Raw genomic sequence first — 16478 nt, forward strand, 5'->3', positions numbered from 1 at the left:
AAAACAGAAGCAGACAACAAAGTCAACATCTGGTGTAAAGTAATGCAGGGAATAAAATCTGAGATGGGGTTTGTAGCATACCTCCAGAAACTTGGCAGATTGCTGGTTCTTGTACAGGAAATCTTCCAGGAAATCACGGAGTGAGCGGTGATGGTGTTGCTCAAAGTACATTCTTTGGAGCTGGTCCTTCTCTTGGTTTGATAAATCAGATTTCTTCAGCCTCATCACAGCATCAGGAGTGGCACAGTTCAATAAGAGAACTTTGGCTAATTCAAAGACTTTGATTTCCTCATTTTCCACAGCAGACCCAACATCTGTTTTAGTCTCCATCCCTTCTCCACTTTCAAGCATAGCAGTTTCACAGTCTTCTCCAGCTCTATCTATGTCCATTGCTTCATCCAACTGATAGTCCCTCCAATCATTTACCCCTCTGTTTCCATCTGACTGAGGTGCTGCTTTTACTTCTTCCATAGCAAAATCTTTTTCATCCTGCAGATAGAGTCTTACTTCTTTGAGGCTGACGTCTTGTGCTCTCTTCTTTAGTGCTTGCAAGAGGGCACTTGCACAGGCATCACCATGGAAGCCGACAAAAATATCAGAAAACCTGAAATCTTTTGATGCCTCTCCAGAGAATTCCTTCACCCATTCCTTGAGTTTGGTGAGAACCCTGTGTTGCCATGGCGTCAGATCTGTGCTCCTGTCCATCCTGTGTTTTTCAAGCCTATTGATAAGTGGGACAGGAAAGAGTTCATACACTTTCTTCTGGTCCTCCACCACCACCAATCTGAAGTTTGTGTGGACACGGCATTTAACTCTGTGGGAGCCAAGACCTAGATCTACGTATTGCTGTTTACTGAGGTAAACGTAGTACTGGTTTAAGGCATCATAGAGGCTTTCATAAAGATTCTGCATGTTGAGGAGGATGACAGTACGACCAGTCTCCATGCATGTTTTCACTCGGTTCACATTACGGCAGACTTGGGCATATTCCTGGTCTTTTGGGAAGCCTGAGCCAAAGATAATCTCGGGGGGTGGATATTCTCCTTTGGCAAAGATCTGTTGCTGAAGGATATGGAGAGCTGCATTGTTGGTGGTCAGCAAAAGGAGGTAACGGCTCTCCTGGTTCATGTCATGATCAAGATTCTTTTTCACCATCTGCAAGGTGCTTGGTCTGGGTATTTCTGTAATGTTTTGGAGAACCTCTTGGAAAAATGAGACAGGGTCAAAACCCTCTGGTTGACCGCTGAAGTTGCGCAGGATCGCTTCTACCAATTGCACATCATTCGGCTCTTGTTGTGAGCACTTCACAATGGCAAAAATCATTTTGACTAGGCTGTAATAGTCCCTCAGGCCAAAGAACTGATTCTTTGAGGTCTCATTACAGATCATCAAGAAGGCCTTCGCCAAAGATGGGAAAAGGTGTTTGATTTTCAGGAGAACTTGGTTGGAAGATGAACAAATTCCCTTAGCAGTTTCCACAAGTTCGTCCTCACTTGGATCCCATCTTGAAACAAATATTCCTCTGTTCATCTTTGCTGGATCGAGAGCCCAGTTGGAGATGCCAACAAAGCCAACTTTCATGTGTGGATCTGGCTTGTCATTGTCAATACAGCCATCCTCCAGCAGAGGATGAAGGGTCTTAAGGGGCATCTGAGGAGAGTCTTCTGCTAGTCCTATCTCATCGAGCACCACCACTGATACATACTCCTCCATGTTTTTGTCCTTCTGAAATCGAGCGCAGTTCTTGAATGTCCCTATGATTCCCTCAGGACTTGAGTGAGGACTGCACTGGAAAGAAACCATATGAACTTGCTTGAGTTTCTTGAACAGTTCGCAGTGGGAGTTCTGGCCTTGCATTGCATCAGCGACCACTGTTTTTGCAAGAGACTTAGAGCTGCCAGGCTTTCCAACCAGAAAGAGTGGGATCCTGAGCTCAATGCAAACCACCATGAGAAAGACATTCTCTTTAAGGGCAAGATTTTTAGCTATGGTCTCTCTGGTTTGTATTTTCTGAAGGAAGAAGTCTTGACAAGTTGAAATCTCTTCCTGCAAGGCTGCTGATGAATGTAAAGGTTTTGGAAAGTGCTTGGAAATGAAAGAGAGGTACTCCTCTCGGTCCACCAGAGATGGGTAGTAGCAGACGCCAGCTGAAAGAATCAAGCACTTCAGTGTCTTTGAAACTTCACTGAGATGATTGCAGTTCAAGAAAAGAACCTCACTATGCTGGTAAAACCAAACTAGTACTTTCATAGACCTCTCCACATCTCTGAGACTAACAAAACTGCATTCATTTTTTCGACCTCGCATGTACATCTGGGAGGCTGCCAGCACATTTGAGATTATGTTCTTGCAATCCATTGGCAAACGATGGTCACTGACTGTTTTCTGTACGATCTGTCTGATGTAGGAAAGCTCCGTTGAATCACTGAGCTGACCAAAGTCCCAAACCAAAGAAGCCATGCTTGGAGGTAGAGGGTGAACTCTGTACACCAGCTGCCTCAGAGGCACTTTTCCAAGCCGGTCAGCTGTTTCATCCGCTTTCACTCTGTATCCTAATCCTGCACGTTCCAAACGCTCCACCATTTCAGGTGAATGCTTTCTGTAAGGATTGCAAGCAGCTATTATTTTCAAGCCACTGCTCTTCAGAGGATCCCCTTTCACTGTCCGGTCACACAGGATTTCCTTGATGGCAAAAATGGCCTCAGTGGTGTTGGCCTCATCAAAGAACAAAATGGTGTCTAGATGATGGATTCTATAGTTCCTCTCAGCAAGAACTTGTGCCTCCCTTACTTTTCTGTAGATCATCTCTGATGTTGTTCCACCATGGACTTTAACAAGCACCATGTTCTCAATTGGTCTTTCCTCTCTCTGCAGAGCACAAAGGAAACGGACCAATCGTGTTTTTCCACATCCAGTCTCTCCCATGATGACGACTGGAATTCCACACCGAAATCTCATGTGTATGGCTAACATCTTCATCACATTGTCAGCAGTGAGCTCATATGTTGGGTCCGGATCGAACTCTTTGTCCAACATTCCTCTCTTTGCACCAACGACATTTGATATCCTCTTGATTTTGTCGGATCGAGGCAACTGATCAAAGTCCTCAGTGAGAGAAATTCTTTGCCGTTTCAAACCTTCAAAAAGTTCTCCTGACATCACATTTTGCAGAATGATTTCATGAGTGTGAGGGTTGACTGCATTGAGCGTACGTCGTCTCGGACACATCTCCACATTAAAGCCAAGGAAAGACATTGAGAATCTGTTTGCATTAAAGAAAATGTATGGATGAGACTCATTTTCCCAGTGCTTACGAATTGTCAGCTGGGCAAGAAGATCCTCTTCAAGAGTATTATCAATGTGCAGCAGGGGACTTTCATCAGATGTGTTCAGAGAGGGTGAGGCAAAATCTCGTGCCATCAGAATCATGAACTTGACAACAAAGCTCTTGAAACCAGGCATCTGGTCAGCCAGAAAATCTGGATCACAGAAAACTGAATTCTCACAGTCTTTCAGTTGCACATTGAGGAACCAGGAGAAGTTCTTCAGTTCAGCCCATGATGGATTTTGCATTCCACAGTATGACAGGAAGATATTGAGACAATCGATGGGATCTGTCCTCTCTCGTTCCTGATAATTAAAATGATCCAGATCCATGTTGTTTTTGTAGCGATTCAGATACTGATAGGGTCTTTTAATCTCCTCACTGCAAAACTCCTGCTCATCAATGAGTGGATCTAAGACTGGTTTCGGCCCCCTCCTGGCCAACAAATGCTTCACCTCATTTGGAGGTCTGCAGTGGATGGTAGGCAGAATGTCAAGAAGTCCAAGCTTTGTCTGCTACAGCAAATCAAACACAGATGTAAATCATCAATGAAACTCCACAATGCTTCACATTCCAGTTCAGAATAATCAGACTGGGTCAAGACTAAGTGTCAGGACTAATAATAACATGTTTCTGAGTTACATGTTTCTGAGTTGTTGCAAGCTGAGACTTTACAGAATTCTAATTAAATTACAAGGCAAAATTGCAGAGGATCTACACAACATAATTCCTAACCTATGACTAACAGACATTGCTACCTGCTTTGGCTGGTTTTGAGGGGATGTGCATGGTCTCAGGACCTCAACTGTAATCAAGTGAGCTACACTTCTTCTCCACAGAATGCCATGGCTGCTGCTCAAACAGCCCAGAACCAACAACTGGAACAGGATCTCCTCCAGGCCTGAACGGACCTGACAAGTAACAAAACGGCAAAAATGACACACTCACACACACAAAAATAAATATAAAACAGTTCTAAGTGCAGAGATGAATGCTTGCATACTTACTCCAGCTGTATCAATGTGCAGGAGAACAGGATCGTGCTCTCTTAAGGGTTCTAGTCTCTCTGATAGATACTCCATGAAAGAGTCTTTATCAATACATGGCTCGTTAATTCGGATCCTAATACGTTTTGGGGAGGGAAATTTCTGCAGAAACTTCTCAAACAAACGATCAACATATAGAGATTTCCCTAGAGATAGAAAAAAAAAGTTACTATGTCAAGATTTTTGTATAAATTAATACATAAATTGCAACTCAAATCCAATAAGGCTAGATTTTTTTTAAGCATTTTTTAAAATAGTTAAATTTTGTGCTTTTTTAAACTGCAATGTTTTTCCTTATTGAAAAATAGTTGCTTAAAATTTTTGAAATGTGACAAGTGGACATTATTAAAACACGACTGAATTATAATGATAACTTAGGATAAGAAATCAGTCTTACCCACTGCAGGGCGGAGAGATGTTACCATCCAGACTGAGAGCTGATCTGGAGAAACCAGAGCCACTGGGTTTTGCGGTGGCATTTTCTGGGTGAAGTGGTGGCGTAGATATTTCTTGGCCATGTCTGCTGATAGACTCACACCAGCCTGCACTTTGTCATTGCTGAAGAAAGAGGGCACATACCTGTGCTGGTGAACCACGGGACTGACTATTACCAGACGATAATGTGGGCTGGCACTTCTCTCCAGGTCCTCAAAAAGCTCCCCCAAGACCACACTGACATCGTATCCCAGCAGCCCTGGATTGACAAGAGAGTATATCTTCTGCCTGCTTTGTTCAGAGCCTTGTCTTAGAGCCCTGCGGAGGAAGATCTCCACCTCCTCCTCTGACGTTTCTTCTCTGCAGACAAGAACCTCATCAGCAGAAGGTAAGGGCTGCTCTGGACTCTGCATGTAAAAAGATAGGACGGTGGTAAAAACTTCTGCGCTGGGACAAAGCACAAGATTGGGTTTTCCCTCCTGGAGAGCCCGGGGAAAGTTCCTGATCATGTGTTGCTGGCTCATGTCAGAAAGGCATGAGAGGAAGTGGGCCAGAGTTGACACGTCCAAGTACTCGTCGAGGTAGCTCGGCATGTCCTCCTTGAATCGTGTCCAGAGTTTTTCAAGACTGTCCCCATCATCAGTGTGTTGGAGTGGTGATGTGCCCTTCCTGTCAGAATCATCTTCATCCTCGGATGAAAACTGAATCAAATCGTCAAGCTCTTGCAGGTCCTCTTCACTGTGTCCTGATGAAGGTGGAATCATGTCCGTGGACAGTTCAGAATCCATTTCACGAGACTTGTTCATTATACTTTCTGCACGAGCAAACGCCAGTCTGACATCATGTAGAGTGCAAAGGGGCTTTATGGGAAAAAGCAAATTCCAGAGTTGTTTGGGAACTGAGGCCTTTTGCTGACACACTTTGTGCACCCAGTGGCACATGTACACCATCTGCTCTGAGGTGTAATGGTTCAGTAAGTTGAACTTAAAGCGCAACTGACTGATGAAGGAGCGCCACTCTTTCTCACAGACATCCATGGACTGAGCAAGCTTTTGAAGCTGTTCCGTCACCTCGCCATGGAGCAACATCTCTCTAGCCCTCAGGGATAAGAAAGTGACTCTGACGCACGGTTGCTTTCTTGAGCAACACAGGACTTGAGCGTGCCATTCCCTGAAGAGCATGTTGCCAGATGTTTGCATCTGTAGAAGGATTGCACCGACTCTCTGAACTCCTTCAAAGACCTACAGTACATGTGGACAAAAGGTTTTATCAGGCAATCTTACGGTAAGAGGTGCCTCCTTGTGTCTCATCTTCTATAAACGGCACTGACCTCTGCGAACCTGGTGACTTCCTCCCTGCCACGTTCTCCTTTGGATGACATTAGCATGAGTTTATTCTGTAGCTCCAGAAGTTCTTCCAGTCTGTAGTTCTTCTCCTCTCTGCCACTTTTCACTGTTACCCGTACCATGTTTTGTAGACACCTCTGCAAATCAAAGTGAAAATGCCTTAATTTATATTTTCATGGTCTTGAAATATTGATAATCTTAAGATGTGACGTTACAGGTGATTGGGGTAAAACAAATGGAGTTCATCAGGATGAAACTGCTGTGGTCGCCTACTTAAACAGAAAACAATAACTTTTTTGGTCGTACATGTTTTATAAAGCACTATCAAATTCATTCTGCACATACATGAATAAACTCACACAAAAGAAATTTAAAGACTGGATCAAGTCAAGTACAAAATTCTTGATTCATGTAGTTATTTTCTTACAGAGGCGAATCTAGATATCTTTTCATCACTGCATCAATTCAAAAGTACTTTCATGAAGACCCTCCTGTTGAGAATGAAACTAAGGCCAGATCCCAAACTTGGGAATTTTGACTCCTGGAATGCAACTTAAAAAAGTGTCTAAAGGAGACTACAGAGGTCGTGGAGGTCATTAAAGGTCACCAGGGGAAAACAGAAGAAGCCTGAAGATTATGGTGGTGATGTGTAAGTCATGTAACTGTGGAGTAGTCCCTTCATAGGCTAACATTAGCTTTTTACCGCTAACCATTGCATTTAGTTGTCAAACATCATAAAATAACTTGTTTGCAACATATTGCAATTCTCATTATTATAGATCCTTGTACAAAATGTGTAACTGTCAAACTTCTGCTTGCCTGTGTTTATTTGGCAATGACGCAAACGCCAATGTAAAAATCCTACTAGTTTTTGGTCGAAGAAACCCATGGATATGTTAACTTCCTGTGTGACTAGAAAAACACGAACCTTTTCTGTGTTTCCATCTGACCATCCTATGTGATAGACTCCATGAGCATTAATGGCGGAAGCGAGAGAGAGGGATGACTGTTCCACAGAGCCGTGAGTCTCCCTCAGTCCCTTCAGCCAGCTCAGCAATCGTGTAGATTCTCTCTGGAAAACAAAACAGTCAGTCTGACACAGTTACAGGCCCTCTTTTTAATGGCTACATAAAAGGGAAAGGTAAATACCAGTTTGTCTGGAAGCTTCTCATCTTTCTTCATGAAGTCCCACACCTTCCTTGCACACTTCATGAACTCCTTAAAACCGGCTTGAGGCGAGAGGGTGTAGAGCAGCGGGCTGTAGCCCATCACCGCGTCATGGAAACAGACCACCTGGTCGACCTGTGTGTCATTCTCTCCAGCAGATATAGAAGCCAGTTCGGCATAGACCTTCACATCGCTCATATCTGTTGAGAGGACACAAAAGGTGAGGTGCAGGCAACGAGAAAAAAGAGCAACATCTTCAAATAAATTATCATTTTCATTCTTACTTCTGAGGTTCTTCTTAACCCAGCTGACCAGAGCATGGCTGTCTAGAAACTCTTCTAGACAGCCAGTGTGCTGCCTGGTGATGGTGGACAGGTGCTGTTCGGCACAAAACAGGTCATCGCTAAGAGACCCCAGGAGCTTCTGCTTAAATCTGTTTTCTTCCTGTTAATTAGAGAAAAAAAATCATTCAAATAACAAAGGGAATGGGAGATTCTTGAATTGGTTACATTTGTTACACCAAAAGGCCCTCAATGTGCCTGGCACCAGACTTCATGTCCAAATCATTCATTCTGTTCAACTTATCTGAATGGGATGCCCAAAGGCACTGGCACCATTCCTTTTCGCTAACCCACTACTCAGTTCAACTCAGTTTCATCGTACATACTGTTAAGTTGATGTTTGATCACGAGTATTACCAGTTGACGGAGAGAACTGATTTCTTCAAAGTTTCCAGTGAGCTTCAGTGTTTCAGCTATTCGTAGTATTACGCTGGCGGCAGCTGCAGCCTCCTTCAGCTGTCGATACTCCTGGATCTGACCAAGTCTCAGCTCCACCCAGTTCTCCCCAGGTTTGGGCTCTTCCAACTCACTGAGCATCTCTGACATCAGACTCAACTCTCTCTTAATTAGAATCCCATCTCCCTGGTCACCCATGTCCTTCAAAACCTGATCCAGCTGCTGGAAGGTGATGTCCGCGGTTGCCATTTCGACACTGAGCTGATGGAAATTTGACAGTAGCGGCTCCCAGATGTTGTTGCAGATCTGGGTCAGGGATACTGAGGCAGGGAGTGAGTGCTGTTGCCTCATGGACACCATATTTCCAGCCCTCTTGACCCAAGAGGACAGAATGAGGTTGCTGTCCAGCAGTTTGTGCATCTCGCTGGCCATTTTCAGGACATTCATACTGGTGTTATACCATGGGGCCTGGAGAGGGCCCCTCACTCTCAGGTTTCCCTGATCATCGAAGGACTGGACCAGCACCAGTTTATTGAGGCTCACAGCCTGGGTCGCTGCACTGTGCCGCTCCTCCAGCGCTGACATCTCAGGAACTGGTTCAACGGGAAAAAGTTTACTGAAGAAAGTGGCTCAGAAACAAAGCAATCTCTTTTTCTTTTCAAGTCACCTGTGATGCTTTCTGTGACCTTCGCTATCATCTTTATTAGTGAATCCATCTGCTGTTTGCGCAGCAGGAACGAGTTCAAGTCCTTCTCTCGCTGAGCCAACAAAACCTCCCCCTCGACAGATGATATCCCGACGTTCCTCTTGTCTGTGGAAGATATTACACAACTAGCATCAAAGATGGAAGAAATCATGCTTCCTTGTCTTTTTAGCAATAAAGACAGCATATGCTGCTTTTGGGGGATCCTTACTGGTTATCTAATGTCCCAATGATGGATCAATGCCACTTTAACTTACTTCAAACTTGTAAGCGGCAAGTTTCGCAACGTTTTCTGTCATTTTAGTATTTGGCCAGATGAACGCTGTATTAGCATGTTGCTAATCCCCCACAGACTGGGGGATGTGGTAAGATGAGCTATTAGGCTGATACGGTTCAGGTTCCTGTACCAAGAGATGCAGCGGGGAAGTGTTTGGGTGACAGCGGTCATATTCATGGTGGAGCTGAGGCGCTAACTCAGGCTTGGGCCATCTATCCAATCATGAGTAGACTGGGCATTCAGGAGGTGGGGATTAAACAAACAGGAGCTGAAACTCAGTGTTTTAAACAGATCGTCTCCAGAACTATAAGAACCAGCTGAAGGGAGATTTTCAACCTTGATGATGAAGACCAATTACCCTCTTAAAATTCTTGTTTGACAGAGTCAAGATTTCAACGTTAATGTTATGAATTTCACGGGATGAGGTGTTTATAAAGGAAGTTCCTACACTGGTGGTAAAGTCTCTTGAACTGGTCCCTGTATCTCAGGCAGGTCTGGATGTCTCCCAGGGAAATGTTTCCTTGAAGCAGAGACTTCACCAGAGATGTCAGCGTGGTCACGCCTCTGTGGACCACTTCTGCTGCAGTGTCGTCCACCTGGATTGACCTCCAGTTGCCTTCAACTACAAAGTTACATTATGACCATTATACAACATTAATATCATCAACTCAGACACAGGAAAACACACACACACATTAAAAATAATAAAGTACCGTTAGATAAGAGGTGGTTCAGGGCCGATTGCGGGTCAAGCAACCAGAGCACCGAGTTGTCTCTAAATCGTGCAGCTGACTCAACAACAACAGCAGACAGAACCACATCAGGGATGTCCTTCACTCGAGAGGCCAGAGTCCTCATCAGGTCTCCCTCCTGCTTCCTCTGAAACACAAGAACACATGGATCAGGGTGACCCTTCACCCCCTCAAATACTGGCATTGAAGTGGCCTTGCTTGCTTGGTTAAAGTCAGAGTTTTCGCACCTGGCAGATGGTTTTGATGGCAGACTGGCACAGCTCATTAAAACATGTCTGTACAACTTCATGACTTTTCCTAATGACGGCCAAGAGTGACTCCAAGCAGCAGACCAGAACTTTGTCCTCCTCACGTTCCTGCAATGACAACATCTTTCTTTGTATTTGTTCGTTTGCGTATGTGTGCGTGTTATCCAGATTTTAGTTACCTTTGATATCCTCTTCATCAAATCCTTTTTCACGTCCATCCTCCACTGGGATGAAACTTCTCCATTGGAGCATTCCACCTTCAGCAGTGCGTCCCACATCTGATGATTCAACATGGATAGCAGCTCAAACAAAACTAGTCAAACTGCAAGTTTAAATACACATTTCTACATGTTCCTATTCTATTTTTTCCTTCCTGATTCCAAGATAAGAACAAGTGTATACCCTACCGAGTGTGTATGTCTACAACAGTCAGTGGAAGAACAGTACAACTTCCTCAGATGGCTTAGACTACTGTTTTAGTGCAGAGAAGAAGAGATTTCCTGCATGTAATATTAGTGAGAGCAAGTACCGTACCATGTGCCAAATTATGTTCCTGTGATGAAAGGATTTTGACCAACTCAAGTGTAACAATCCTGGAAGCTAAAGACAGGCTAGAGGGAGCAAGTGAGCTTGGCTGTGATTTACCTCAATTTCCTTCAGGTAGGTGAAGGATTTTGACGCCGTCAGGACAGGTCTCTGCAGCACTTCATCCCTCCACTTGATGATTTGCTGCTGCACAGAGTGCAGGTGCTGCAGCAGCTGCTGCTTTGAATTCTCAAACTCCTCGTCAGCACACTAAAAGGCACATAGGGACTGCAGTTAATCTCAGTTATTTCTATCGGGCTGTCTGAGTGCAGAAGGGATTTCCACCTTTTCTCTCAGAGCTGCAAGCCAAATCTCTGCGGTTTTCAAGACCAGCTGGTAGGACAAGACTGCTGCCTGGTACCACCAGACACGTCGCACCATCCTACACATGCTGTTCACCACATTGAGGCTGCTCATGAAGACTTGCTTCATATCTCCAGATTCCATCATTCTACACACACACACAAAAAAATATTACAGCACACACAATGTCTGACAGCTGAAGCATCCTCCAGATGTTGTCACCTGTCGCTCTCTTTGTTGAGCCTCTGCAGTATATGTCCCAGGGTCTTCAGGGTGTGCTGGATGTAGGAGAGATGATCAGACATGCTCAGAAGAGACAAAACACACGGCCGGCATGGTAATTAACTATCATTCTAGTTTGTTCCACCTTTACGTTCTCCTCTGCTCTGTTGTTATCCCTCGGCTCAGCGCACTGGCGGAGCCTGTACATCAGACTCTGGATCAGGTGTTGTGCAGGTATCTCTGTCAGCTCAGAGAATTCCTGAAGATCCTCAAATGCAACGAGAGATAACCAACCGATGAGTAGCAGCGGCGTCTCCTCAGCCATATCCAAGTGTGCTCCAATCAAATGAAGTACTTTCCTGTACAAATACAAATAGATAATATCAAACACAAATCAGCCGCCCTCAGGAACAGAATGGTTACTCACGCTTCAACACTCACTCTCTTTTTCTGGGATAGAACTGTAATGTCTCCCTGAACCTGCTGAAAGACACATGGTCAAGTCCTGACCAGTTCTCCTCCTCCACAATTGGGCCGAGTTTTGTTGCGTCGGCTCCTGGCTGTCTGAGTCTGGAGAGCAGAGGCAGGAGCAGGACCAGCTCTGGCACCCCCTGCTGGCAGCACCAGTTCATCAGAGCCAACACGACACTGTGGTGAGGAAACAGAAACCATCTTCACCAGTAACCTAGACATCAGCCACGAGAACAAGGTGCTGTCTGGATTCCCTTGAGGAAAGTCTCTGATTTGCAAACATCCTCTCTGAGCATTCCCTCATGACCTCTGCCGGGAGGTTGTGTGATCAGTGCTGTTTGTTTGCCGGGCTGTCAGCAGGATGCACAAACGCAATAACCTGCTGGAGTGATGTAGCAGTGGCCAAGGAAGAACCAGTTTCATGGTGGGGCAGACCTGTGTAGAACAGTTTGGGGTTTGTTGGATGTTTTTAGCCTCAAAGCACCTGTGTGAAACGCTCACTGAGTATTCTAAGTGGCGAGGTCAAAAATGTCAAGGTCATAGCCTGACCTTTATGATCGGCAAGCAGGTAAACTCAAAAGTTGCAATTCAGTTTGGTGGATTGACAGGACAGACTGCTGGGACTGATCTGGGACCAGATCTGTTGTGTCATGTAGCCTTAGTTTGCATTTACATTACAATCTACTGCCTTGTATCAGGCTTTGAGTTGTGTAATGCATTTCGCCTTGGGCTCGATCCCTTGGTGACAAATAAAACACTCTTGACTCTTGCCTAAACTTACAATTGTGTGTTTAGGAAGCGACTGTGGAACTCCTCCAGGTTTTTCTTGTCCATTGCGTTCTCTGAGGAGACCAGGAAACAAAGCTCCGCCCAGCCTGTCACATCAAGGTTGATGTTCAATTTTCTGGTAACTAAGAAAACAGAGAAGCCCAGCACAAGTGGACTGTCGCTCCTGCAGCTGCCCAGCAAGGTCTGCTCCTTTTCTCCCTTTAAGATCTGAACCAGGGTCTGAGAAATCAGCTCAGGTGCCTGAAAGTACAACAATGAGTTACTTGAGGAATGTTGATGATGATCTTGTGATAAAAGCGTTGAGTGTTCAAACTCTTCCTGCAGCACAAACCTTGACTGCGGGAGGTTGTGAATCGTCAGGGTACGTCACCCTCATATGCACAGAGCTGAGACTCGACACAAAATGAGCCAAACGCTCACACAAGCGCTGAGTGCTCTGTTGGTCAGATGGCGTCCATCTCTGAAAGATCCCCTTCAGCAGAGTTGTTGCTGAGGCACACCAGGCGTCTGACATCTCTGCACCTTTTGACCTCCCACTGAGCTTTTGAAGGCCACTTCGCCACCACTTTCCGCCACCGCTAATTAATCCTTCGTAAAGGTGCAACCCTGGAGACAGAAGGTACCGGATTAGCTTGAGGCACACACCCGTTGTGGCGCATCAAAAGGCAGGCGTTCCACCTACCTTTGATATTGGTGCTATAGGGAATGTGAACTCTTCTTTTGGCGATCTCCTGAATGTCTTTTTGATGCTGCTTCACACCGTACCAGTAGCTCCAATCTTTTCCTCGAGGCACGTCGCGTTCTTCAATGGATAAACTGGCTTCCACCAGATAACCGTCCTCTTTCAGGTCACTAAATAGCAGATAGAACAGAAGTCACTATTTGATGTGAGAACATCACAAGCCACCGAGACCAGCTCTCGTCAGTCTATCGCCATCGACTGCTCACTCTGTGAGCCACTTTAAGTGCACAGACACGACAGCAGGAAGGTGAGGTCTGAGGTCCACACAGTAGGATTTTAGACACGTTGTTGTTTAAATCCAGCTCGCACTGTACTAGAAGTCCGTTTGTGACAAAAGCCAAAGCCGGTGGGAACCTGCGTGCCGTTCTAGCTGATGACAACTGTCAATAAAGCCTCACTTGAAAGTTGCGTTAAGAAGAAGCAAATGGGTCATCTGTTGAGGCTGAATGAGTTCTTGTTGGTTTAGAGGACGTTGTTAAGATCTGGGGAGGAAGACAACGTCCAACAGGCATTCATGCTGTTGCAGCAGCAACCACCCTGCCTTGGCGTGTCGATGTAGCATTTTCAGACGCGGCCCGGCACAAAACTACACTGAAGTCAGGAGAATGGGTTGTGACTCTGCTACTGCCGGGTGAGCACATGGCGCCGGCAACCAAGATTTTCTATGTTTGACGATGACGCAGACGTTGGACTCATAGGCTGCTTCTCCCAACAACCTTCCACTGATATGGTGTAGCCGATGTAAGTCAGGCGTCAGCAAGTCGTCCATACTCACACAAAGGACTCCATCTTTAGGGGTAAATAGCCTCCGTCCTGAAACAACAACACAAGTGTGTCGTAGTCTTGTTTGAACTGAAATTTCCTGTCCAGCACAGCATGGATGTGAAAAGTGAAGCTGGGACCAAGTGGAGGGGGGGTCATCAGGCTTTGATCACTGAGGAGGAAAAAAATGTACACATTTGTCAACCAGGTTTTCCCAGGTTTGCACTTGTCCAGACCACTCATCAAGGAAAATACTGTCCTTTTATCAAAATACTTATTTACCTTTCAGAGCCCAGGACAGACCAGAAGATGGAGACCCATCTCCAGGGATCTGAGACCTAGGCTGGCTAGTTAGCTTAGCACAGTGAATGGTAGTGGGTAGGAAGTGTTAGCACTGGCTAGCTCAGGTTCAGGAGGTTGGTGTGTCAACAGTAATCCTCCTCATCCTCTCTTACAAAGTTAGACACGATTTTCAGCGGCGGTTGCTTTTCTGCTCGCTAAAAAATGCTTCGTTGCTCCAAGTTGCAATGGAGTTTTTGAGGTGTTGCTCCAAACCAGTACTTCTAGTCGGGGAGGTAGTTCCGGCTACGTGTATGATTCTACAGTTTTACACAGCTCGCTCACTATTTTAATGGGTTATTGTGCTAAGCTAACTAGCATGGGTCTCAGCTCCCAAGAGAAGAGTCTCTAGCTTCTTGTCTGGCTGTGGAAAGAACGTGTGTGACTTTAAGAACTGTTTCGACAAAGACGTACCTTTCTGATGTGATACATTTTAAAGATCTATCAAATTCTGTTCTATCAAATTTTGATGTATTAAGTCCCTTTGAACTCCAAGTCACAAAGTAGTAAATCACGCACCATGAGTCACCCTTACCGTTTGTCTTCAGACATGGTGGGGTCGGCCACTGGTTTTGGACCGGTCCCCTCTCCGGACACAGCGCCGGCATAAGACTTGGGTTTGGCACTATTTTCCCCACAGACTGCTGCCCCTTTGGGTTTTGGCTCATTATGAAGGGCAGCTTGTTGCTCCAAAGCTGGATCAGATGCTACTCCGTTTTGGTCTTGATTCTGAGCCAAGTTGCTGTTGCTAATGTCTGCAGCGCTGGGTGGGACTGGGGGGTCCTGGTAATCCTGCACTGGTGGAGTCTTGGTTCTGGTTTTTGGGTCAGTTTGGCCAGCTTGAGCTGTCTGTTCTGTTGCAGATGTTTCAGAAGCTTCACCTGTCTGTGTTTCCTTCTTGCACTGAACAACAACTGGAGTCTGAGTCACTTTGCTCTCGTCTTGATGTTTGCTTGTCTGAGTTTGTGCGTCTTTAGCACCTTTGTGTTGTTGTGTTTCATTGTTTTCTACATCTTGACCAACTTCAGCTTCAGCAGCCTCCTGTTGAGCTCCACCTTCCTCAGTTTGGCCGCTTGTTGACTCCAACACGTCCATCTTTTTGTCCTCTTCTGTCTTTTCACCTTTTGAGCTTTTGACTTTATTCTTCCCTCTAAGGTTTCTCTTTCTCTTCTTGTCTTTGGCTTTAAACATCCTGATGGAAGAGCAGACGTGTTTTAATGTAATCAAAAATACTCTCAACAAATACTAGAATGTGTGTCTGATATTGTGCAGTAAAAACTTTAATTATAATTATCTCGTTAAGAGTCCAGAATACACAAAGTTACTAAACAGTACTCATTTCTTGTGTTTAACCCCTGAACACAAGACGCAGGCTTGTTCCTGCATCGGTTCCACGTCATACTGCTCACGACCAGGTTCAGCTTTCCAAATATTTGTGATGTCACAAATCCTGACCACCTGTTCCAGTAAGATTTGTGTGTGTGTGTGTGTGTAGGTGACGTTTGTCTGATAAGCCTGTAGCAGCACGTCTGCTACCACATCATGGTTTCCACACCAGTATACAAGAGTTATTTACCTCATTCTTTTTTCTTCTGGTGGGGACATTTGACCCAGTGGCACCAGGGAGGTCTCCTGGCCCCTGCTCCATCTGGAGGGACGACTGGTCCCAGAGAAGTCCTTGTTACTTCGTTATCTGTCTCTGGATAGGAAGTCACACACCGTTACATCCTCCATGGCTGTATAGGATTGTGCAATATTGAGTCTTCACTTAAAAGTTGTTTATTTGTTATGTTTGTTTTTTTTTCCCTTGGGGAATTAGGATGTAAAGACAACAGGCGAGAGAGCTCTCTGAGGGCACGTAACTGAGACGAGACCTCCTTCAGCCCCTGATTCTTTGGTGCTTGGATTCTGGATTAAAGCTGCAAGCAGTGATGAGCAGAACCACACATGCTGCTGGTGTTGATGTGTGTGTGTTCCGTAGAGCAAGAGGGAGGTGAAACCTGATCATATTTATTTTACACACACACACACACACACACACACACACACACACACACACACACACACACACGTATATATACCTCGACTAGTAGGAGAACATCATATTCTGGTGCCAGTAGGGGGTGCTATGACTCACCAGACCTGACTTTCACTATCTGTGTATCCTAAAATGAACCCACTCATCTCAATAGTTCAATGAGGAATTATGGAAACGTGTGACGCCACCAC

At 45.3% G+C, this 16478-nt stretch overlaps 1 protein-coding gene across 3 annotated transcripts in view; it reads right to left on the reverse strand.

Annotated features, from left to right (window-relative positions):
- Positions 1–16478, reverse strand: part of rnf213b (ring finger protein 213b) — a 34987-nt gene that overhangs the window by 18078 nt on the left and 431 nt on the right. For 2 of the 3 annotated variants that reach the window (XM_086196444.1, XM_086196442.1), the window contains exons 2-26: positions 15826–15948; positions 14785–15441; positions 13924–14082; positions 13089–13258; positions 12738–13012; positions 12399–12646; positions 11588–11794; positions 11292–11505; positions 11147–11202; positions 10907–11072; positions 10682–10831; positions 10216–10314; positions 10016–10144; positions 9750–9915; positions 9485–9658; positions 8724–8867; positions 8018–8649; positions 7604–7763; positions 7302–7519; positions 7081–7224; positions 6137–6289; positions 4769–6047; positions 4333–4517; positions 4084–4236; positions 82–3840 (exon numbers count right to left, since the gene is read on the reverse strand). In XM_086196444.1, the coding sequence (XP_086052570.1) occupies positions 82–3840; positions 4084–4236; positions 4333–4517; positions 4769–6047; positions 6137–6289; positions 7081–7224; positions 7302–7519; positions 7604–7763; positions 8018–8649; positions 8724–8867; positions 9485–9658; positions 9750–9915; positions 10016–10144; positions 10216–10314; positions 10682–10831; positions 10907–11072; positions 11147–11202; positions 11292–11505; positions 11588–11794; positions 12399–12646; positions 12738–13012; positions 13089–13258; positions 13924–14082; positions 14785–15441; positions 15826–15854 (9726 nt within the window). In that variant the 5' untranslated portion in view covers positions 15855–15948. The remainder of the gene's footprint in view (positions 1–81; positions 3841–4083; positions 4237–4332; positions 4518–4768; positions 6048–6136; positions 6290–7080; positions 7225–7301; positions 7520–7603; positions 7764–8017; positions 8650–8723; positions 8868–9484; positions 9659–9749; positions 9916–10015; positions 10145–10215; positions 10315–10681; positions 10832–10906; positions 11073–11146; positions 11203–11291; positions 11506–11587; positions 11795–12398; positions 12647–12737; positions 13013–13088; positions 13259–13923; positions 14083–14784; positions 15442–15825; positions 15949–16478) is intronic. The other variant, XM_086196443.1, reaches the window with a different exon arrangement.

This window comes from Aulostomus chinensis, chromosome 23, assembly GCF_037954235.1.
Source record: "Aulostomus chinensis isolate RoL2024-O1b breed Wild chromosome 23, RoL_Achi_v1.0, whole genome shotgun sequence".
Taxonomy (NCBI): Eukaryota; Metazoa; Chordata; class Actinopteri; order Syngnathiformes; family Aulostomidae; genus Aulostomus; species Aulostomus chinensis.